Consider the following 25,352-nt stretch of genomic DNA (forward strand, 5'->3'; position numbering starts at 1 on the left):
CCAGTCTAGCAGAAGGAGGCACAGAAATGCACAGTTGGACAGCACTTTTATTGATGAATTGCAACATAGCAATTACTCAACAATCATAACTAGGCAGTTTTGAAAATAAAATAAAAAAGTAAGAAAAAAAAACAGTACAAGTATACAAATGTTCTTTGACTGCAAATTAATTACTTAGGCAGTTCTTCAGGACTACCACTAACAATGTTGACTGAGATACCAAGCCCCAGTTGTACTGCAGGCTATGAAGCAAAACCGCAAAACCAGTTAAGGTGGAATGGAGTAGAGCGATGGCAAGTTGGAGCAGTTCCAGCCAGAAGGAAGCCAACAAATACTCCTCAATTCCTCAATACAAGCAGCAGGCAGCAGTTTTGGACACTATGATAAGTCGGTAATGGTCTGTTCCCAGATACAATGCTTTATAATCTGAAAATGGGATGGAATGTAGAGTTTTAGCGTTTCAGCTGATGGTGTTTTTTTGTAGCAAATAAAAAACCTCTGAAACAGAGCACCCTTCACAGCAAATCCGTCTAACTTCTAAAGAATGCCACTCCAGTCAGACAGAAACAATGTAGGTGCAGCGGACCAGTAAGCTTTGCAATGCATGTGGTGGACGGACAGTCACCCTATCCAATGTAGATTCGGTGGAAGTCGTTGGCGCCGAAGGCTGCATTGCACTTAGGACATTTTCTCTGGCGAGTGTCGTACCGTGTCTTTACACACTCGAAACAGAAGACATGGAAGCACTTTGTCAAAACGGCATCCTTCACACGTGAGTTGCAGCATGGGCACGTTAACCGAGCCTGCAAGAACAAAAAGCATTAATTTCTCCAGTATTTAATCAAACACAATATACACTATATGGACAAAAGTATTGGGACCCCTTAGGGCTAGGAGGTTAATCCAATTAATTTGATTAATTAAGTTTTTATTTAATTTTCAACACTGTACATCTTCACACAGAAGCTGCCAGGGAAATCTCAGTAAATAGATATTTGCTTTTGTCAGAAACATTTTTTTAAATTTCATATTTTTCATATTTTACACTTTTTCTTACCTAAAATACACAGAGGTTATGTTTGTCCAGTGTTTAATATAAAAGCTGCATGTAAGGTTGAAGAGGCTGCGTACTAAAAAAAATAAATAAATAAAAAAAATCGCCCAGCCCAGGGACAAATCGATCTGTGGCGTCAAATAACCTAATTTTACTAAGACATCCACACTCTTGACTCCTTAAAACTCCCTGCCAAATATAACTTAATAAAGTTTCTTGTAATTTCTTATTAGTATTTTATTCTCTCTAGTAACATAGATGCTGTGAAGTATCGTAGAGAATTGTCTTGCCCATATATCAAGTGTTGCATAATCACAGTATTGTGCTATTATCAGTATTCTGGGCAACGTATCGTGATATCAAATTGTGAGATACATCTGCTTCAGAGAGTGTCTGCTGGCAAAACTTCTCCACAGGGACTAGACAATCTGTGTGTGTGCATTGGCAAATCTGTATCAATAATAAATGCAACAAAGTTGCTAAATGCATTAAGTGGTGTCCACAGACATTTGGATATATAGCATTCGACTGCAAAAAAGAAAATGTGGTACCTTATATTCGTTAATTTCCTCGTTAAGTATCTCATCTCCATTGCGAATGTTTTCAGCAGGTTTCTTGGCCTTTTCAATTTTCCTGCGAAGTTTGGATATGTCCTCCTAGTGAGAAAAAGAAAAAAGAAATGAATTCATTATACATTTTCACCTCCAACATACCATGGCTTGCTTTCACTTTGTGAATATATTTGAAAATACTGCTGCAGTAGTTCAGTGACTCTTGCATCACTGTCTGCATGTGTGTACCTGTGCACGGCGGGCATTAAAGGATTCTTTCTCCCTAGAGATGCTGTTCTCTATCACCTCTTCTCTGACTGCATTCAGTCTTTGTTGCACTCCCTCAAGCTGAGACCGCACCTCTTCTGACAGCAAAGCAGAATCCTGAGCCTGGAAAACGAAGTAGGGAAAAATACAGGCATGTCTCTGTGTGTGTGTGGAGGTGGGACATATTTTCTTATTTTAGTATTTGGGGTATGATCTAAATTTTAAATAAGAGAGTAATTTCACGAATTACTTTCTGTTTTATATGTTATAATTAAGCTTGAACAATAATATAAATATAGAAAACAATGTTCATATACAGATTAATTGCAACCGAATAATGTTAACAAAATTCAAACATCTAATGAATATAGATGGTGTGTACCTTTCGTTTGTTCATGTCTAGGGCTTGTGTGCGCAAGCCCAGCTCTCTCTCTGCAGCACTAATTGTGCCCTGCAGGAGTCGCTCTTTCTCCTCCAGCTTCCTTACAACCTGCAGCTGAGCATCCACCTAAAACAGAAAGAAAAAGAGAGAGCACAACGCTTTATAGTTTTATTCAGGTTGTTTTCTTTGCACAAGACAAATGACACACCATATCGTTGAGCTATTTCAAAACAGAATTTTTAAGTTTATTCAGATAACCACAGACACTAGTCTTACCCCTTCCCCCAAAGTTGCAAAGGGAAAGTGTGAAATTGGGACAATCCTTTAAGCACTCAATACAGATATATAGCAGTGCTCAAGTTTAGCAATGTAGCTGGTGGTTAACTAGTAAACTTTAGGACATCATATGTCTTTAGAAAAGGGGCAGATGGTGCAGCAATTAATTTGTATTGTCCATGCCTTAACTTTTTGTGATTGGGGAGCTAAAAGGGGCTTTTGTTAACTTTTATTTTTCCGTTCCTTAAATGCTGCAGCCTCTGCCGTCTGTTGAGACATTTAAGGTGGAAAGGGAAAGTTAGCTAACTGGCTAGCTACTAAGAAACTACTAGGGATTTATTATGCTTGTTGTTTAAAATACATTTATTGAAAACATTGAAATTACACATTAAACTAGGGTAAAATAGAAGTTTCTGTAATTTTGAACAAGGAAAAATCTCTGTTTAAAGGGCCATGTAGCCCTAACTCCTCCTCCTCCTCCAGCCTAACAATAATTGGAACACCCTATGCTTAGATTTGCACACACAAATCAGAGGGGTTGGGTCAAGTGGTGGAGTATAGGGTGAAATGGGACTGGGCCTCTAAGCTATGTATTATACAAGATTTACAATCTTACAATTTTAACATATATAGACAGATTTGGACAAGACCATTGTAACATTTTAATTCATAAAATACAAAATGCTCCACCAAACAAAGCCCAGAGACCCCTAGTGTTCCTTGGTATGCCCACCTGGGTTTTGAGTGTGAGCAGTTGGTCAGCCAGCTCCTCTTTTTCTTCCTTCAGCAGCTTATGGATCTGGTTGGATTTGATGCGCTCGCTCATCAGTTTGAAGTTAGCATCGTCCTTCTCTCTGAGCTGCTGCATCAGGCGAATGTTCTGCTCCTGCATATCCTCAAAGGCCTGCCCGGTGACATCCATCTCACTCAGCAAGGCATCCTCCTCCTGCCAAACACACATCACACCAACCATAACAATCAGCACTGAACTGCTTTAATGCCGTAAGGACTGTGGCTGTAGAAAAAAAATTATTTGCTCTTTTTTTTTGCATAAAGAGTTTTCTGTGTTCCCAAAATGTAACAATTACAATTCTCTTCAGTTAAAATAAGTTATAGGACGTTTATGTGGTCTCATATCCACACACCTGCTTGGCAAGGGACAGTTTCTTGTTGAGGATGTCGATCTGTTCCTCCACTGAGCGGATCTTTCTTAGAGCCTCCTCATCTGCCATCTTCTTCCCTTCCCTCCTCTCTCTCTCCTCAAGGTCTCGCAAACGCTGCCGTAGCTCCTCTCCCTGATACACAAACACACATATTGAATTACATGTTATTTTAATTTTGTGTATAATCTGAAAGTAACTTTTTACAAAGTCTTAAACATTCTAAACTGACATGCCATTAGGAGACAGCTTGGGAATATATAAGTTGCATGTCAATGTAGTAACATGCATTGTAAGAGTGGTATTTTATGAGTGTATATGTACCTCAGCCTTGCTCTTTTTCTCTGCAGCCATGAGTTGCACTTTGTCCCTCTGCTCTTTCGGTGCCGACCGATACATATCCAGCAAGAGCTTCATCTCTCTCTGAGATTCCTGGGCTTTTCTGTATTAACATAAAAGCAAACACATTTTTCATGGTTAAAAAAGGGAATTATAATCAATGTTTAGAATGTCATAATGATTTCAACTTTCAATAGCTGGCAACCCTGCCTTTAGCGACAATTATAACAACAAAATACTACTACTATAGACCGTTAATAAGCGTGTCATAATGTGTAGCTTATGGACAGATGGCCTGGCATTCTCTTCAAGTAGTCCCCCTCATGTGGTGGCAAGATGTCCTGGTCCAGATGCATTCTAAAGTATCCCCAAATAAGTACACTACCACCACCATGCTTCACAGCTAGTATGAGGATCTTAGTTTTAACTTATTGTGCTAGGATGCAAATATAATGCATATGTCAGCCAAATGGTTTTACAATACATTCCTCAGCCCATAATACAAAACTCAAAATATCAATAAGCAAAAGCAGTTCTGCAGACAATTGGGCTATATGCCCAAACTGTTCTATTACATTAACAGCAACAGTGTTAATTCAACAGAAACACTTGATTTAATACTGCGTTCCTGCTGGGATTTTGGTAACATATTTCGTAATAAAAACAATAAATGTCTGCATGTTTTTGGGTTTAAATATTAACTTCTAAGACGGGGGAAACCTTTCCCAGGACTGTGTATTACTATGCTTTAGCAGTAGTAATTTGTCACTGCCTACGTTTAATATTATTATGGAAAAATCAGCAAAACTTACTTCAGCTCTGCCCTGACAATTTTCAGTTGCTCCACCTCCTTACGTTTGGGTCCTCCAACCACTGCACTCCGTTCAGCTGGAGGGTCTTCTGACTGACTACTGCTTGTGCTCGGCTTCTCTTTCTCCTCTTTGACTGCTGCACTTACACTACTACGGGATGGCCGTTCTCTTTCTTTCGGTTCTTTCTCTTTCTCTTTTTCTTTCTCCTTCTTCTCCTCTTTTTCCTTTTCTTTCTCCTTCTTCTCCTCTTCCTCCTTCACTGTTGCATCTAGCTCTGTTCCAGGTTCAGTCTTCACTGTTACTGCTGAAGTAAGGCAACACACATAAGTATAACATCAACAATTTACACTTAATTTGTAGGGCCATCACTATGCTATGATAAATGGAAAGCATTGGCTAGATGGGCAAAATGACCCTCAGTTCTAAATAGTTCTGAATATTCTGAACAAGGTTTAAAAAATAATAATCTAACCAGTTGGTGTTGCAGAACCATTATCTGGCCCTGCCTTTACAGTGGCATCAGCAGATGTGGGGTTCTCAGCAGAAGTGGGCTCTTCTTTTATATCCATCTCTGTGCTGGACTGTGACTGGACGGTGGGATTACCCTTTGCAGCACGATGCTAAGAACGACACAAAATGATTGTAATAATAAATTACAAAAGTTTTTACTATTTCGTCTATTAGTCAGTGGTTACCAACTCTGGTCCTGGAGAACCCCTGCCCTGCACACACCTTATACAGCTAATCAGATAATAAAGCTAGATTAAGCTAAGTTAAAGCTAGTGTTTTAAAGCAGAAAACCACTAAAATGTGCAGGGCAAGGAATTCTTCAGAACCAGGGTTACAAAACCCTAACTGATCAGAAGTAAATCTCCTCATCCTATTTTAATTGTGACCACGCGCTTTGATATCTCACTTACCTGATTAAGGTCTTGCTGGGATTCTCTTAATCTGACTTTATATTTGACCACCTCTCCCTTCATTTGCTGGTTGTGAGTCTGCAGGGTGCTGATCAAGTGACGCATCTCCCGATTTATTGGTCCTTAGATTGAAAGAATGAGAAAGATTGAAAAACTCAATGCAGTCTGTTCGTTTTGAGGAACACTGAAGGAAAGCATATCAGACTATGAACGAATGTTCGAATAAGACACCATGATGGCTTAGTGGTTAGCATGTTCACCTCCTAGTACTGGGGTCTTAGCTTAAAATGAGTGTAAATGGTTGTATGTAAAACATGAATGTAAAATGTGCTTAGGTTTTCAGAAAGGCGCTATGTAAGTGTAAATTAATTCATTCATTAATTTATTTATAAGAGTAATACAGAATGTCAAACTTACCTGCTTGCTCGTTGGCGGCGAGGGTTTGCTCAAACTCAATCCTGAGCATCTCATACTCCTTTCGCACCTGAGCCAGTGTGTCCTCCAGCTGAATCACCTCAGTACGAACCTTGCGTTGTAATGACACCTCATCATTCTAGGACACAGCAGATAATAACTATTATTTACTATCGCTATAATAATAGTACTGTTCTGTAGTGTTACACTGACATGCCAAAAGTCACTGGACAGCAGTATGTAAATTGATCATAAAATGACGTGAAATATTTGAATCTTCAACAAACTGCAAGGTCTCATAGTGAGCGCCAAATGGATGGAACATTCCATTTTCAAAATTGTGTGGGCATGTAACATTCTTTGGTCCACAGTGTCATATGTGTACTAAGAATAAACCATAGAAGTGATTACCACCCACAATGGACAGGCAGCAGATACTAAAAGCACACTATACTAGTTCCGGTCTCATGACATTTATGTCAGTGTACATTTCTATGGAAAGTAGAACTTTCAGTTACAGTACAAAATCAGACATAGAATGCATTATGTACCTCCATGTGGTCAAGTTGCCTGAGCCGGGCTGCTCTGGTTGTGTTGAGACGAGCTCTGGTCTCATCCAGCTGGGCCTTCAACACCAGAGATTCATTATAAAGCACAGAAAACTGTGACTGTAGACATCGATACTCTGCAGTTTCCCTCACAAGTCCCTCTGCTCTGGACAGAAGCTCCATCTGAGTGAAAAAAAAAATGAAGAGAAAACAAAAGACAAACAGGCACCAATAAGTTCAAGTTACACAACTACTAAAAAAAAACACTATATTAAAATTACAAGAGACTCAGGCCTTTTTTTTTTTTTTTTTTAGAAGTACTGTCCCCTGAATACTGACATGTTCAGTAAAATAAAAAGTTTGTGTGTGCAGATACCTTCATGTTATTGTTTTCTTGGACAACTGTTTGCAGGTCCTGCTGTAGCTTCTGTAGCTCACTGAGCCGATTCTCTGCTAGCTCCCTGTTCTCCTCCAACTCACTGTTCATCTCCTCAAACTGATAAGGGAGAAGGTAAGAATTCAATTAGTGTTAGAACAGTAAATCCATTTGACTTTACATTTGATTTAATAAATGCATTTGGCTACTATAAGTTTACAAACACACATACTCAGTTCTCCCAACCATGAAAGAATACAAGAGTACAAATCCCTCAACAGTGGAAATGTGTTCTCTGTGTTGCCAGTCAATTCATCTGAATTGACACAAAGTTACTGTTTTTGGAGAAACTAAATAAGCAAAATAAATAAAATATTGTCCTCTCTTACCTTTCTTTTATTAATAGTGATGGTCCCACATACACTGCTGGCCTCCCCACACACCTTGTAGCCTTTACTGTTCACCTGACAAATACGGAGAACACAAACAGCTTAGAGAAACTTATAAACCACTTCTGACAAATTAAACCACAATCAAGCCTTGATTCCCAAAGAAACTGCTCAGTAAAAAAGACAGAAGCTCACTTACTCTCTCCAGCACCTCTCCTAGGTGTGTGTTGAGACGGTTTTCCCGGCGGCGGACTTTCTCCGTGTCCCACTGAAGTTCCTCTATAAGCACTTGCAGCTCATTTATTCTATTTTCAGCGCGAGTGGCAGCTCGGCCCAGGGAACGCGACTGAAACAGATTTACACAGAAAAATCAAAAACACACCTAGAACTGAAAACAATGCTGTTCCAATTCATTTTGGAATTTACCATCACCAACAGTTTTACTGTTCACTGACCTCACTTGTCATGTGACTGTGTTTCTGCATAAGATCATCTGTCAGCTGGCGAAGATGCTCATTCTCGTTGGACAGGAGAGTGTTTAGGCTGGCAGCAACTTCCCAGAGAGCAGCATTACCCTCTGTTTGTTAGATAAAAATATTTTAAATATTAAATGAATAAAGGAATGCATAAATACATTTTAAAAAATAGCACACAGTTGTTTTTATTTTACCTACTAGAGCATTATGACATATCCCATGCTGCACTTCTTACCTGTACCTGATTCCAGACTTTTCTTTAGTTGATCCACAGTGCTCTTTAGGCTCTCGTAAATTTCCACCACGCGACTGGCCTGCTTTCGGCTAGACTCCACCCTCTCCTGTAACTCCGCCTCCATTTCTTCACTAGTACTACTGGCCAACATGGCAAGAAAAGAGGTTGCTCCTTCCCCCTGACCTAAAGAAAAACAGTTTTAGTCACATTCAAGATTTTAGACTTGCTCAAATTCTACAGTCACTTTCTTCTTGGATAGTATACAATTGCTGTCCGCATGTGGGCACAAGGCAAGTCGAGACATCTAGTATCGTCAAGTATCATCAGGTATTCTTGCCTGTTGTGTCCCAAACCACAAAGTATTACAATAAACATTATGTAAAATCAAGTGTGCTACCATTAGAAGTGAATTTATTAGTGTAGTAAGTAAAGCAAGAGTCGTTAAGTATGGAAAAAAAAAAGGGGTGAGCAAGGATGACACACGTGCGCATAGTGAGAAATAGAGCATCCTGATTGGCCTCTTCTTATGTTTAGTTGTATGTTTAGCCAGTGAGGTTTTAGTGAGAGTGGGACTTGCAGCACGAGAAAGACGTGCATACAGTGATAAACATATTACATCTGACTCCACAATACTCCAATCTGTCTTTGCGGGATCGGGAGAAATAACTATAGTTCTGCTGCTGCAAATGTTTAAAATGTAGTGCACAAATGGTCTAGGGCCCTAACCGTTTAACAGTCAATGTGCAGTAAAACATGCATCGTTCAAGGTGTCGTGGCAAGGACAGCTGTCCTCAGCCCACTCCTTATCCACTGGGGTTCCCCAGGGTTGGGTCCTGGGACCCCTTCTCTTCTCAATATACACCGCCTCTCAAGGTCAGGTTATCCGCTCACATGGCTTTTCCTATCATTGCTTTGCTGACGACACCCAGCTATACCTGTCATTTTCACCTGAAGATCACTCAATCTCTGCACGGATATCGCAATGTCTCTCAGACATATCCTCATGGATGAAGGAGCATCACCTTCAACTAAATCTCTCAAAGACTGAACTTCTGGTTATACCAGCAAAACCATCTTTTCAACACAACTTCTCTATAAGCATCGACTCTCTCTCTCTCTCACCAACAAAGGTTGCTAGGAACCTGGGTGTTATGGTTGATGACCAGCTCTCCTCAGTTTTGGCCTCAGTTGCTCGATCCTGCCGCTTCGCGCTTTATAACATCAGAAAAATTTGACCATTTCTGACGCAACAGGCCACCCAACTCCTGGAAAAAGCAGTCGTCATCTCACACCTCGACTACTGCAATGCCCTACTTACGCCTGTGTCGTAAAACCAATTCAAATGAACCAGAATGCAGCAGCACGTCTGGTCTTCAACCAGCCAAAACGGTCGCATGTCACCCCGCTCCTCATTGAGCTCCATTGGCTACCAGTTGATGCTCGCATCAAATTTAAAGCTCTTACAATCGCCTAAAAGGTGTTGACAGAACAGGCTCCTTCCTACCTGCACTCACTCCTGAAGGCTTACACTACCTCCCGGCAGCTGCGCTCCTCTAATTAACCTCACCTCGCTTTGCCAAACACTCACACAAAGCAATCCAGACTGTTCTCATACAGAGTTCCCCAATGGTGGAACAAACTACCTTCCACTACCAGATCAGGAGAATCTCTCGCTATCTTTAAGAAACTCCTGAAGACAGAGCTCTTCAAATAGCACTTACTCTCTTAACACCTCTAACACACTAACTACTTCTAACCTAATTTCCTTCCTCCCCTCCTTCACTCCTTTATCCTATTATTTCCATTTGACCTCCTTTAGGCCCTATCTAAAGATGTTGTTACCTTTAACTTCTATTACTTTTGTACTTCACTTTGTAGGTCGCTTTGGACAAAAGAGTCCGCCAAATGTAATGTAATGTAATGTAATGGATTGGGAGCTACCACTAGTGCAAATAGAGGCCATGGCACAAAATTATTGGTGTGACTAATAAAAAAAAATATCAGATTAAGTAATAAAACTCAATACTGAGCATCATAGTATGACCTTAGTTTGAACCTTAGGTTGGAGTGACAACTCATCATTCTAGGACATAGCATATAATAACTATCATTACATTATCACTATATATCACTATATATATGTTGTCAAGTGGAACAGATGGGAGAATTTTTCTTAAATAGCCCTTTACATGAGAGATTCTAGCCAATTTTGTGGAATAATATGGACAACATTCAGACATGAGATGAACAAACCCAATATACGCCTGTATTACAGCAGCAACTTTGTGAAGAGCACCAAAAGCTTTTGGGAGCTTGGGACTGGAAGGCCTGATCTGTAATCCCTCCCTGCTTTTAACTAGTCACAAACCAGCCTACCTGTTGCTTGTTTAGCATACTAAGACCACAGTTACTACAGCCATACCAGGAAAGGTCAGTAGGTGGCATTTATAGTACTCCAAATTAAACTAGGATTTCATTAGTAGCCTAACTATTGATGAAATGACAGGAACAAAGACACATTCATTTTCTTTCAAAACATTCAAAATCAATGACTGTGGATACTGCCCATTCCTAAATACACCAATAAATCGGTTCAACAGTTTAAACTCCATCAGGATTAAAATGTTTAACTCCAGCTAAAATCTCTGCTTATTCCGTGTCATCTTAATTCAAGATTGCTGGTACGGTCTCACCCCTGATACTGTGATGCTTACAATATATGTAATAGGCCTATGTCAAATATTGGATATCAGTCAGCCTTTACAGCATGGTAATTAGTCCTATGCTAATATATCCAAAATTCAGAGAGACACATTGTGCTGCTGCTAAGTGCATAGAAAATTGGTTTAATTACCAATGAAACACCCATCCAATATTCTTAATATAATTTTCTCCAGGTCAACTCTCCAGGTAATATTCTCCACAGATAATCATAACCTCACTGCTGTCACTCACCTCGGTCCTTTGCTCTCTCTTGATTAGAGTCCCCATCTGGCTCTGGTGTTCCTGGTTTTAAGCTCCGAGGCTCTGAAGGTTGACTGTCAACAGGCTCGCTCCCTGCTTGGTCATAGCCACGAGCAATCAACCTCATATTATCATCTAACTGTGAACAGCATTCAGAAGACAGAAGCACTGGTGTCAAAAGTAATATTCAAAAACCTATTATGACCACATTAAGCTGTACACATTTAAGATTATCCTTTAAGCTAAAAATGATTATTACTTATACTGTTAAACTTCACACAAACACAAAAATCATATCTACCATCTGCTACAATATTTACCTGGTTCCAGTATCGGTTGAGGATAAGCAGACTGGCATCGTCTGTAGCCTGGCGAGTCTCAAGCCGCTCTACTCTTTCTCTCAACTCATCCTCAATAACCTTGAAAAAGAAACGGAGTACTCATGAGAATGTAAAGGGTATGTGTGAAAATTAGGTTTCACTCTGTTATTAATTCTAATTTATCTCATATATACCTGTCTTTGGTCCAGGGCCTCTCCCAGCTTTCTGTTTTTCACCTGCAGGGCTTTAATATCCTGCTCCTCCTGTAAACAAATACAGTCATGCTGGTGAGAGCTTTGTGGAAACTTACTAAAAATCTAGTATTTTTAAAATCTGATGCACCAGAGACATGACAAAAGGAAATAGGTTAAAGCAATAACATTTACTACAGGGAAAGACTAAATACAGAGATAAAAAAAAGAAAAAGAAAACTGACAAAGAAAACTGCAACCACCAGCAACTTTATAAGAGATTTTGCTGTACATTCAGGGACTACAACCCATCTGCTGTTCCAAAGTTTTGGTTTGTGTAACATCAACTGCCAACACTACATTCACCTACCTGTGTAACTGTGTAAAAAGCTTCTCTGGAGAAGAACATCAGCCAAATGCCAAAAGCTACATAAAGTCCGATATAGTCCAGAAGTATATTTATGTAGGCATCACTATGCTGTTCAAAATGCCTAACTAAATTCAGCCCTGTAATCAGACACTAAACAGTGATATGGGGTAGAGAATGACCGACAAAAGAGTACATAAATAGTGGTGCAACAGATCTTAAATGATCTGCAGGATGTACAGATCACTACCTAACAGTTTAGGGAGTTATGCGAAGATCACCAAAGATTACCCATAATGGTGTGGAATACAGTTTTTATTGCTGCTGTTACATTGTTGTTGTTTTTTTACAGTAACAATTTCCTTAATTTTGACATCTGCAGTGAATCTATACAGTCTCACAGGCAATTACACATTATTACGGTAATATTGTGCCATAAAGCCACAAGGCAACACATCATGCTTTGCCACAATTGAAATGTAGCTATTATATACAGACTCAGATGAGCGAAAAAGTATAACAAGTACAACAATGTGTAAATACAATTGTAAAATATTATATTAGTTTCCTTTACACAGGTTCCATCATTAGTTTCATAAAGTATGCGTATATTTAGTAAAAGTGAAAAATACGAACGTATACAACTTTCACACACTTGTTTATAGGGAAAACCACTCACTAAAAAGCAACTACAGATACTTCAGGATCAGCAGTGTGCACACAACTGAACATAGTCCTTACCGAGTTGGCAACACTTCCCAGTTTGATGACCGTCTCCACAGCAGTGCTGGCTGCTGCCCCTGCGCTTTGCCCTTCCCCTTCATCTCCTCCATCCTTCTCACGCCGCTTCTCAGCAGGGCCTGAACTGCTGGACTCAAAGGGGCGCTTCTGAGCGGACATGACTCTGAAATACAGTAAGACAAACTGGTGAGGAGAGGGAGGTAGATAATGATCACAGCAACATATTCTGTAGTGCAGAGTGACTGTGGCAACTACAGATAATGGCTAGGTGAAAACAAACAGTCTTGTGGTGTTATTCAGTCTCTAGTAGACCTAATTTAATATTTTGCCACCTTAACATCTCATGTTTGATTTAACTAAAATTGTATTATTACTAGGACACTGCAATAATGTACACATCCACCATGGCTAGAGCAAGGAACAGTACAGAAGTTCATTTTGTACCCACAGCGACCACACTGTACAACTCTCCACTCTGCTGGGATGTTGTAAACTACCAAGTCATGTCACGTTAGATAGTAGTACTTTATCCATTAATATCCACTCTTCAGTTTATACACTTTATTATACTTGCACTAGGGCCTTAAATATATGAGCAATTCTAGATTATGATTTTGATTTACTTACTTTACTTAGTCCTCTTCATCCCTTTTGGGACATAAGGCACATTTGGATTTGTAGTTCTTACATAACAACTAAAGTTTATATCTAATTTATATTTATTTGGTTTTATTTGTGGACCAACACCAGCAGATGACATGGCTCTCCAAACCATTATTGACCATCAGTAAATTTAGCATTTCCTTTGGAAATCAAGGGCCAGAGTTTAGAGGAAGAGTGGAGAGACACACAGTCCAAACTGCTTGAGGTCTTGTGTGAAGTTTCCACAATCAGTGATGGTTTGGAGAGACATGTCTGCTGGTGTTGATCCACTGTGTTTTATCAAGTACAAAGTCAGTGCAGTGTTTTCCCGAAAAATCTTACAGCACTTCATGCTTCCCTCTGCTGACAACTTTTATAGAGATGTGGATTTCATTTTCCAGCAGCACTTGGCACACTGCTCACATTGCCAAAATTACTATATTATATTCTACTTTTCTGAGATACTGATTTATGGGGTTTCAAATACCATAATAATCAACATTAAAATAAATAAACGTTTGAAATAGATCACTCTGTGTGTAATACATCTATATAGTAGATATGTTTCACATTTTGAACTGAATTACTGAAATAAATTACCCCATTTTAAAAATCGCATTAAATAGTGAAGAATTAAATTAACCTTTTCTGCCCTATTTTTGCACTTTGCACAATACACGCAAACTATATTAATTTTTCAAAATAACGGTATAAACAGTGTTTATCTGTGTTTATCTTAATGAATGAAGATGGTTTATCTGTATGTCTTCAGTTAGCCGTTTAGCTAAGCTATCCGGGGTTAGTGTACTAACAGCGGGTAAAGCGAGCTGCCCTGCTGTAAACCCGCCTTAATACAGACCACCCTCTAACACACACTGAACCGAGCGGCGGGTGAAGGTGAGGGTCAGGTGAACCTACCTGTCTGTGCTGTTTTATACGGATAAATTTATAAATGTTGATGTTGAGACCATCTAGGCGGAGCCAGGCTAAGCTACCGCTCGGAAACGGATCCAGTCTGCCGCTGGAGGTCTGAACGCATCAGCGCCACCCAGCGCTGGGAGGACCGACCTGCAGAGAGAAACCACAGGCTACCTCCCTCAATATTTAATTATTATTTTAAATATATTTTTATACATTGTGAGCGTGTGTATATTACTTACATTCCACGTAGTTTCAACAATATACCCTTAAAATGACAACTGTTATGTGTATACTAATATACTAGACTACTTAAATAAACTATATTCATTATATCATTATTAAAGGTTTGTAATCTTTAAAACAATTAAAAGGTTAAAATATACTAATGCAAATACTATATACAACCAAAAAATAATAATATTTTTATATTACTTAAAAAGAATAAAAATGCACCTTACTATCAGTAAAACTATTTAAAATAATTTTAAAATATATTAAATAGCTTAAAACATATATTTTATGTAAATTGTTATATTAATTATTTTATTGAATAATTAAACAACAACAACAACAACAACAACAACAATAATAATAATAATAATAATAATAATAATAATAATAATAATAATAATAATAAAGGCACTTTTATTAGTATTATTTAAAAAGTACCCTTACAATATGTTCAATTGAAAAAAAAAGTCTTAAATTACCTAATTCATATCGGGTTTTCATATTCATATCAATATATTAAAAATAAAAATCCTTTGCTTTTTTAAAGTGCCTTATATACCTCTAGCCTTACCTCTCAAACCATAGGTTTATTATTCAGTTGTCCCCAAATAGAAATTATCATAAATTATCTAAATTTGGTTCTATTTTATAGCCTATCAAATGTATGGTAAACATGACAGTAGTGTGGTTAGAGAAGTGACTAATTAAACTGTAGTCCTACTCACAGAGTTTAAATATAAATAATAATAAATGAAATAGTAAAAATAAGAACCCTACATTCCTACATACTATGTGTTTGGAAATACTAAATAAAAAAATAAGCCATATGATTAATTTTGTTAGTGTAAAAATGGTAAAGAGTTTGTTTAAAAAATATTATAAACAACAGGGGCCTAATAGGTATCTTAAATACAGCTTAACATGTGAAATAAATACATAAATTAATAAATTGTATCTTATAATATTGTGAACTGCTCAAAAACTAATATTGGTGGTGTGATATTAAACACCATCAGTGCTCAAGTTCAAGAAGGGCCTGCTTATGGTTTCCTGTGTGCAGCTCTCTGTATGAAATCATCGTTCAGAGGTTCAGAGCCATGGTCAGTCTGTCTGTCTGAAATATTCCACTCAATGCTCTCAGCGTGAACAGGAGGAGTGTTTGAACCCTGTCCCTGAGTGATTTTCAGACCATTGGCCTAAAGGCCAGAGTCCGTATTGTGAAAGAGCTTGTCTTGTTCTACTGTTGGAGTGAATGGTTGGCACGTAAGACCTCGGCTCTTTTTACATCATCACTGAGTATTTCTTTGTTTGCTCATCTCCCTTCCCCCAAACCCATTCATCAGTTCCAATGATCCTCTCTCTTTACTGCTGATATGATCACATTGGCTGCTGTGAAATCTTTCTCACTTCACCACTACCCTTCATCAGTGTTCCCTATCTATTGTGTCTGCCGCCATTCTTTGCATTGACACTTTGATTAACTGGTTATATTGTTTTATACAGCTTTCAAAATACAAGTTTCTAATGTAATGAAATGTACTTCACCAAGTCAAGCACCTGAAGTTCAAACAGATTTACACCAGGAGGGTAAAGACTAGCACATGCCTCCTCCGATACATGTGAAGTCAGCCACCATCATCTTTTTGAACTGCTGCCAATGCAGCATTGCCGAGTAGCATCACAGCACGCTCGGAGGAAAGCACAGCGACTTGGTTCCAATACATCAGCTCACAGAGGCCTCATGCTTATCGACATCACCCTTGGAGTAATGTGGGGAATGCCATCTATTAGAGAGAGCAAGGCCAGTTGTGCTCTCTCAGGGCTCTGGCAGCTGATGGCAATCTACAAGAACAGGATTCGAACCAGCAATCTCCCGAATATAGTTGCAGCGCCTTAGTCTGCTAGACCACTTGGAGTCCATTTATTTGGGGATATTAAGCTGTTATTCTGAGACACAATCTCATTATTTTGAGATTTCTTTCAAATTCCAAAAGCAAAAAAAACATCTCCAAATAATGAAATTGCATTTCAAAATAATGAGATTAAATAATGAGATTAAATAATGAGATTAAATAATGAGAGTAAATAACAGCTTAGTATCTCTAAATAACATCTTAGTATCCTAAAATAATCAGATAGTATTTTAAATAATAAGATAGTATATCAAAATAATGAGATTGTATCTGAAAATTTACCTGCTCATTCACGCATCACACATAAGGCAGAATGAAAACTGAAGAGAGCTGGCAAACTCGTATGTATTAAAAATGTATTAAAGTTCTTCCTAAAATCACCAGATTTTTCTGCTCTGAAAGGAAACTGAACCACAAATGCACATAAAAAAAGTACTTTTCCACATGCGCTGTGCAATTACACATTATCACTAGAGAGATCCCCAAATCTTATGCACTGTCACTTTAAGTATATGAGTGATCCATGTAATTTTACTAAATTGTTTTTCTTACACCACACAGTATGCACATCAGAAATTATTGACCTTAATAACGAATCAGTGAGTTATCACACCACATCCTTATCAGAAGGATCTGTTTATAGCTATTGACCTTGCAACAATAGTTGTTGCACTGCCTGGTCATTATTAAAACATCAATTATTCACATGTGCATTGCACAACACCTCTAAAACTCATACGACTGCGGCAGAGAGATTGAACACAGCAAAGCAGAAACTAAGAAACTTGAATAACAAGTCTGTTGTCTTACCCAGTTCCTCCTGTTAAGGGAGTGTGTAACAAAAAACCTAAACAGGCCTTTTTGTGTTACTGTGCTTTTAAAACTGGTTTATGGAGGCCTAATGCTGCCTTTAGCATCAACCTATGAAGTTCTATACGTGTTTCTTAAATGCTTAAACAGCTTTATATTGCACTACATTTAATTTTTTTAATATATATTTTTTAGAATTTGATAAATATGGTAAAAAGAACGCTTGCCATTTGCACATGCATTTTTTGCAGCCATACAGTCAGTATACAGGCCTACGTGCCGCCGATGGAAGAAAAAAGGGAGAATTCTTCAGTTTGGACTTTCTATGGTTTGGCTTTTGCTCTCACACTAACACTCCCCTGCCCCACTCTTCTAACCAATGGTCTGACAGCTCGTAGCCCACGCCTGCTTCGCCCAGCCTCCACCTCTGGGGTGGATAAATAGCAGTATGTTCCAGTTGCTCGGTGCGGCCTGAACTGGGGCAACAGCAAGACTGAACAACTCCTTCTCCTTTTCTCCTGACCAGCCGAGCACACCCACCATCAGCAAGTAAGTGAACTATCTATGGGTGCTAAACTTTCACTTGTTTTAGGTTGATGTAGTTATAAGCTAGTTAAATAGAGCATGCATCTTTAAGCTAAGCTAAGCTGTAGCTACAGGCTACATTATAGCTTTTTGTACTTATTGATATTTTTTTTGCATACAATATGGTATTATGAGTATATTCTGCTGCATAAGCCGTATATGTCTGCTGGGTTATCTTAGAAGACCAGGAAGAAGGATGGTGTAGCAGCAGTTGCACAGTTGCATGCTTGTTCAAGCTTCTGGAAAGCTTGCTTGCCTTTGCACACGTAGGCAGTGTGTTGAAATCTGAAAATCTGTTGAAGTCTCCTCCTGTGGTTTAAAAAGTCAATCAGAAACTGGCCTCAGATCAGCATGCCTCCATGCTCAAAGAGGAGAGCCTTAAAGTAGTTTGGTTAGAGGGAGGAGCAAGTTTATCTGCTTTCTGGACTGAAGTTCAGCCACATAGTCAGGACAAATATTTGCTGAACATGCAGGAGAGAAAAACATGCAGGCTATAGTATATTGTAGCCTATTGCTGATGATTATCAATACATTACACCAAAAAAAAACAACCTTTGCAAATCATACGTTTTGTCCATGAGTTAATTTTGTATACATATGAATGAGTGCGATGGGACCGGATGGGGGTTAAACACTGGCTCCATCTGTGTTGTACATTGCACTATATGGGGCCTAGATGGAAAGGTTGAGTGTGAGTGAGGTGTTTAAGATGGGTAAAATCACATCTACAAACTAGCACATCTAGCACTCATGTTCAAAGCATGTGAGCACCACATGAGAATGTTGCCTTAATCTACCATGTCTCACATATCAAATTTACTCTCGTTTCAGGATGACTCACCAATACCCATCACTGTCTCCTGAGCAGAAGAAGGAGCTGGCCACTATCGCCCAGCGTATTGTGGCCCCTGGAAAGGGTATCCTGGCTGCAGATGAGTCCACAGGTGAGGACGTGTGGTATCTCAGTTGAGCCTTGGTTAATCATTGTCTTCGTTAGGGACTTGACATGGGAGCAGGTTTTATCTTCTGTGCCATACAGAAAAGAAAAAAAGTCAGAATGGGAGACAGTCACGTAACCAGACTTCTTTGATATTAAAAGCATTTTAACAATACAAAATGTTTATTGCAATGTTTCGACAATGCAAATGTAAATGCAGAATTTTAATTATTTTTTTCTGATGCACCTCTTATACTGTTACCCAATTAAACTGGACTAATTTCACACTTTATAAAAAAAATGCAGTTTGCATGTGTAAGCACTACTGTTAATACCATGTGCTCATAAGTGTATCACGAATCACATTTAATACTCCTAAACCTAAAACAACTTTATAAACAATTTCTTAATAAGCCTTGCCATCTGTAGATCCCCCTACGGGGCCCTTTCAAAATAAAGCATGACCAAAACATTTTGCACAAGAGATGGCCTATTTCAAGTATGACTCACATATTGAAGGATTTTCAGAGCACATGACTTCTGTTTCCAGACAATTTTGAGATATCAAACATATCCAGAGAGTATGACAGATGGTAATGTGTCTGTGTTCCTTATGGTTATAATTTGGTCACAGGGACTGCAAAACAGACAATATGATCTATTTAAAGTAATCAAGCATATAATTTTCTTCATACTTTAGGCACCATGGCAAAGCGCCTGCAGAAAATCAATGTGGAGAACACAGAAGAGAACCGCCGCTACTTCCGTGACCTTTTGTTCTCCGTTGATCCTTCCATTTCTGATAATATTGGAGGAATCATTTTCTTCCATGAGACCCTGTATCAGAAATCCGACAAGGGTATCCCGTTCCCCAAGCTCGTCAAGGATAAGGGTATCGTGGTTGGCATCAAGGTAAGGATTAGGTACAGGGAAGAAAGACCTGGTACCTTGCATGTATGTTAAATTAGGCAGACCTATGTGTATATTCTTTGCTAGTTATGTAGCTACACTTGCTATCCAAAATGCAGTCATCCAGGATAGTGCTTTTCAGGTTGTGTCCTAGGGACCTACTTTAATGGTTTGCCAAAACACACCTGACACAGCTCACAAAGAGCTTGATCATTAGACATGGACTTTGGCAAGTGCCACTTTGGTTGGACTGTGACTGTTCTGTTAATGAGAAGCTGTTTTTGTTTGCTCTTTTTACTATTCATGCTTGCATGCTCAGAGTACACTTAATCAACAGTTTTTTGGTCAATGGTCAAAGTGCACCTGCGGTCAGTGATCAAAGTACATCTTGGGTAATCCAGTCTGAAGTGTTGCACAAGAGCTTGTCTATTATTCACACTCTTTCTACCTCCACACAGCCACAAGATTGTTTTTGTTCAGTGTTGTCAACTGGTTAAACCAGTTTTTGAGACCCATTTGTTCCTGGATTTATTATAAATATGTAATGTTTACCAGTACACCATTTTTGCTAAGCCAAGACACGGCTGATGTGCAAAATTTGATTCCTCCAGATTGCACTAGAGCTGCAAGGTTAATTCAATAGACGTGCAATACTAAGCAACATCAAGACTGATGTAACTGATCACATAGTTAACTTTGTGCTATGTTTGATACTGGAAGCTTCCACTAGAAGGCAGACAGGAAAACACTGACTAGGTTTCCAGATTGACTTTTTAAATTGACAAATGCACATAATTGCTGTTTAGTATAATTTATGGAGTCCCACATGGATATATTTTAAGGCCTATGAAACTGATGTTACTATGAGAGAACAGCACATGTCAGTATTATATGATTAATGTCATGCCCATGCATTCATGTGCCACCAGGTGGACAAAGGCACAGCAGGACTGAATGGAACAGATGGCGAAACAACCACACAGGGTAAATCTTGCTTTAATGTAATAATTGGTAGTTTTATCATCACCACAGATAATAAATGAAACCAAATCTTTAGTTTTTAAACAAATACATTGCTGTTTTCATGTGATTGTTAGCAATTATCAATATTTTTTTTAATTTTCATTTTTTTTTTCTTCATACTTTCCTTTAGGCCTGGATGGTCTGTCTGAAAGGTGTGCTCAGTACAAGAAGGACGGCTGTGACTTTGCTAAGTGGCGCTGTGTGCTGAAGATCTCTGATGGCTGCCCTTCTGCCCTTGCCATCGCTGAAAACGCCAACGTGCTCGCCAGATATGCTAGCATCTGCCAACAGGTACTTCCTAGAGGACTGACTAGCTTTGACACAAGTCCATTAATCTTGTACTGCTATTGCACTGCTTTTATCTGCAAGGATGGTAGTCTTGTTGTGGAAAAAGATGAGCTACTCTTGCATGAAACTACAGCACCCATTTCAGAGTAGCTTTCAGTGCCCTCAGCCCTTCTAAAAATGCCCCCTATTCAATATCTCTCTCTTTCCTTAGAATGGATTGGTGCCCATCGTTGAGCCTGAGATTCTTCCAGACGGAGATCACGACCTGCTGCGCTGCCAGTATGTCACGGAGAAGGTGAGCTTGCTCAAGATTGACCCCTTAAAAAGCTTACCATAAATACAGAAAATTGGGTTTTATAACAGCACACACTATATGGACTCAAAATCTGCTGCAGTCTTTCTGAAATCTCTTTGGCTTTGTTTCTTTAGGTTCTTGCTGCTACATACAAGGCCCTGTCTGATCACCACGTGTATTTGGAGGGCACTTTGCTCAAGCCCAACATGGTCACAGCCGGACACTCCTGCCCCAAGAAGTACACCCCAGAGGAGGTTGGCATGGCAACAGTCACTGCCCTCAGACGCACTGTGCCTGCTGCTGTACCAGGTGATTTACAAGGCTTTGGATTTTTTTTATTATTATTATTTAGCAATAAAAATGTCCTTGTTTTCACCAATGTTTTACCATTTACCATGGGGTTAAGGGTAACTGAATATTAAACATTTCTTTCTAACAAAATGTTACATTTACTTATACTTAAACCACTGTGCACTAAGTCGTGCAAACTAGGTTTCTTACAGTGAGCATGTGCCTCAAAGAATTAACTTTTTTTTTTTTTTTTTTAATTCCTATATTTACAGGCATCTGCTTCCTGTCGGGAGGACAGAGTGAAGAGGAGGCTTCGCTCAACCTGAACGCCATGAATAAAACTCCACTGCACAGACCTTGGAAGCTGTCCTTCTCCTATGGCCGTGCTCTCCAGGCTTCAGCTCTTGCAGCATGGAAGGGAAAGCCAGAAAACAGGAAGGCTTCTCAGGATGCCTTCTGCACACGTGCTAAGGTAAGCAATGACTTAAATTCCTCATTCACAAAATCACAAGTCCAAATTGGGTCTGTGTTGAGATGTTCAATTGATATCCATATATAAGCTTTTAATCAAATGTCTCACCGTAGACCTGCCCCTCCCTTTTCTGTTTCTCTCATTTGTTAAAACAGAATAAACATTAAATCCAAGTAACTAAATTAGGGCTGCAATGATTAGTTGACATAATTGACAATGTAGATTTTTAAAGATTTGTCGACTATAGATTTTAGTGTAGCCTAATCGATCATTTGTAATTGCAATTCACTACAGAGTGATGGAGACAAAAACAGTGAGGGAGGGTTAAGGGCTTCTTGCTTACTCCGTTCAATTTTAGCTTGGTTTCCAAAAGTGAACTATGCCACAGATTACATATCACTAAATATCTGAACATTTTTACCTCTTCTGAGCATTTAAATATTGCGTTTAGCTGTTTTGTATCGTTTTAAGGAACAGTCTCCACTCACAGAAAGCAGAGCAAAAAATAATTGTACAATAATACTCAACAGATTAGTGAACTACCAAAATAAGTGTATGTTGCAGCTCTAGTATAAATATGAAAAGAGAATGAATAAATAAATGGATATATATATATATATAAGTACTGAATCTGTTTCTAATCACATTGAAGACCACACAGACAGTGTGGCAGGAAGAGACTTTGAATGGGGAAACAAATGCTGTGTGAAGCAGCAGATGCAGACCTGGCACACTCATCCTACCCTTCTTTTGTTTTTGTTCTCTTCTTTTCCCCCCTACAGATTAACAGTCTGGCGTCTAAAGGCGAGTACAAGCCCACAGGCCAGGCCGACAAGGCTGCCACACAGTCTCTCTTCACCGCCAGCTATGTCTACTAGACCAAACCATCTTCCAAAAACTGCAAAATGCCAGCTTTTACAGGACCACATTACGATAAAACTGCAAAGTGACCAAAACACTGTTCAAGGAGACATTAATGTTAATGTTAACTTGATCAATGAACTTTAAACTCTGCAATTGCAGGTTTCTAATGTCCCTTGTTTTGGACTTATGACCAAATCATTTAAATGTATAAAGTGCTTTTTCTGATTGAACTGGATTTCACTAATTTCAGACTGCTTTGGTCTTTGATAGACATTTTCTGGACTAAGGTTCTTTGAATTGAGGAATAAATGAGAAGAAAAAGACTTTGTTGTTGTTTCATCTTTAATTATACTGTAATGTATAGAAATAAAAATTTTTTATTTTTTTTATTTATTTTTTTTTTTGTTTAGTAAAGGGCCCAGACACTTTTAAGTGAAACTTCAAGTTGTAGAACTATGAATATAGCTTCATCTTATCACAGTTCCAGTTTTTCCTCTATTTACAACTTTCACCTTTTAGTCTCATCTAACTTTGTCATTCCCCGTTTGTCCTTCACCTGAAAGAACAGGAACATATTGAAGACTAAAGGCTGTTAGTCCTGAAACTTTAACAAAAAAGGAGTGTGAGATAAAAAGATAGAATCAGAATAATAGATTTCCCTTTTTTTTCTTGAGAAAGAGTCCATAGATTCTGTACAGGGCACACATGCAGCATATCTTTGAGGGACAATTGCATACTGCAGCAGTTTGGCCATCATTTAAAGGTCTTTTTTCATTACTGTGTCGTGCAGAGCAGTCCTGCCGTTATAATCCCCCTGGTCTATGTTCACAACAGCCAAATACCAGGCATGCAAAAGCTGATAGTCTGCAGTCTTGGCTGCCCTGGGGGAAAAGGACAACAAACTGAAAAGCTTGACAGAAATTCATTCATGAAGAAAATTATGAACAAAGAATGAGATGGAAACGGACCTGATGACCTCCATGGCAGTTTCCTTTGGCTCCAGCATAACCGTTTCTCAATAAAGATCCTTTTTTTTTATATATATATATATTAAAATGCCTATAAGATCAGTGCACAAACACATCAGAATCTTTATCTGCAACCTGTTTCCATATAATCATAAAGCAAATTGTTCTTGTAGCTCTTAAATGTAAGTATACACCAATCAGCCATTAAAACCACTGGTGTAGTTGAGCTTTTCCACTGCATGGTACCACAAAAAAGAGGTCACACTAATATTTCATTGGACTACCTTTAGCTTAGATTGTGGCATGCGTTTACTGTGGCATTGTTTCACTAAGCTTCCGCAATGTCACAAGATGTCCCTAAACCACTCTTTCACAATTCCAGCCCCATGAATCCTGGCATTGTCATCTTGGAATATGCCCGTGCCATAAGGGAAGAAAACATCTAATTTATCAGTGATTTTAAGATGCTTCCTTATGATTTTAAGATTTCTCATAACCTACTCTTTTTGAAAAAATAGATATACCATTATTTTGAGTTGTTTTCTCACTACCCTGAAATATTATCTCACTTTTTAAGATATATTATTATTAAAACCTATCCCATTATTTTGATGTTATTAATTTTAATATTTGTAATTTATTAGAGGTCTGTGTCATACTCGTCTGTAACTGTCTGTTTGCTAACTGCTAGCTAGATCTAAGAAAAAATCTAAGAAAATATTTATTTGCAGGGTTAGTGAAAACCTAATGCTACCAACAATCCTTCTCTGAAGTTTCTACATAGATTTGAAGCAAGTACAGAACTTGTTTACTTTGCCATTTATTTACAGGTTGGGATTATTATAAACAGCGCAATGTGTCTTTATTAGCAATTCTTTACCATCCATATGTAGAGACTAAGCTTAGCTCATTAGCTAGCAACAGTAATGGCTGAACCTCCCTTGCACAGACAGACTGTGGGGATGACCGTTAATGGTTATTTGTAAATTCAAATTACTAACAGAAATGCTTTTTTTTTTTTACATTCTTCTACATTGTTGGATACTTTTAAGACCTGCTGTTTAGTCTGAGGGAGGCGGGGATGCTCAAATAATTATGATTCTGAGGATTAAAACTGCAACAAACTGAACATATTACACTAAATTTGTAGGTAACTAACTTTTTTTTGTAATTTACAACCTCTATTACAACAGTTCTCAAAGGTTTTTCGTTGGAGGCCCTTTTTGAATAGTAAGTATCGCTGTGGCACTCTAACAACCTACTTGAACTTAAAAAACAAATAAACAAAAAAGAATCTTTGCAAAGGTTTTCCTGTGATTTCTTTTAATGAGGCACCACTTTTATATGGCCAATCAGGTAATAAATAGACATTATATATGAGATACAACCTCCCTAGCACCCCATGGCGGCCCCCAGTTTGA

General features: G+C 38.5%; 2 protein-coding genes across 4 annotated transcripts; one reads left to right on the forward strand and one right to left on the reverse strand.

Annotated features, from left to right (window-relative positions):
• Window positions 1-29: 29 nt before the first annotated feature.
• On the reverse strand, window positions 30-14,458 carry rnf20 (ring finger protein 20, E3 ubiquitin protein ligase). Of its 3 annotated transcripts, none has more exons than XM_022683472.2 (22): window positions 14,343-14,458; window positions 12,783-12,945; window positions 11,678-11,746; window positions 11,484-11,582; window positions 11,155-11,302; window positions 8,200-8,382; window positions 7,944-8,065; window positions 7,688-7,834; window positions 7,489-7,563; window positions 7,100-7,219; window positions 6,727-6,906; window positions 6,179-6,314; window positions 5,762-5,883; window positions 5,314-5,461; window positions 4,842-5,142; window positions 4,015-4,132; window positions 3,676-3,825; window positions 3,264-3,476; window positions 2,255-2,380; window positions 1,855-1,995; window positions 1,606-1,710; window positions 30-803 (listed from the first exon to the last, which is right to left on the reverse strand). In XM_022683472.2, exons 2-22 carry the CDS (start codon window positions 12,939-12,941, stop codon window positions 627-629), a joined length of 3,039 nt encoding a protein of 1,012 aa, XP_022539193.2. In that variant the 5' UTR covers window positions 12,942-12,945; window positions 14,343-14,458; the 3' UTR covers window positions 30-626. The 3 variants fall into 3 exon arrangements, with proteins under 3 accessions (XP_022539193.2, XP_022539192.2, XP_049339895.1); XM_022683471.2 differs by having other exon boundaries at window positions 4,842-5,145; XM_049483938.1 differs by having other exon boundaries at window positions 4,842-5,145; window positions 14,339-14,450.
• A 3,238-nt stretch (window positions 14,459-17,696) lies between these two features.
• Window positions 17,697-23,286, forward strand: aldob (aldolase b, fructose-bisphosphate). The gene is made up of 9 exons (XM_022683473.2): window positions 17,697-17,848; window positions 18,716-18,828; window positions 19,522-19,733; window positions 20,660-20,714; window positions 20,884-21,044; window positions 21,253-21,336; window positions 21,471-21,645; window positions 21,900-22,099; window positions 22,882-23,286. The coding sequence occupies exons 2-9, from the start codon at window positions 18,717-18,719 to the stop codon at window positions 22,975-22,977; spliced, it is 1,095 nt and encodes a 364-aa protein (XP_022539194.2). The 5' UTR covers window positions 17,697-17,848; window position 18,716; the 3' UTR covers window positions 22,978-23,286.
• The last annotated feature ends 2,066 nt before the right edge of the window (window positions 23,287-25,352 follow it).

This window comes from Astyanax mexicanus, chromosome 10, assembly GCF_023375975.1.
Source record: "Astyanax mexicanus isolate ESR-SI-001 chromosome 10, AstMex3_surface, whole genome shotgun sequence".
In the NCBI taxonomy this organism is placed as follows: Eukaryota; Metazoa; Chordata; class Actinopteri; order Characiformes; family Acestrorhamphidae; genus Astyanax; species Astyanax mexicanus.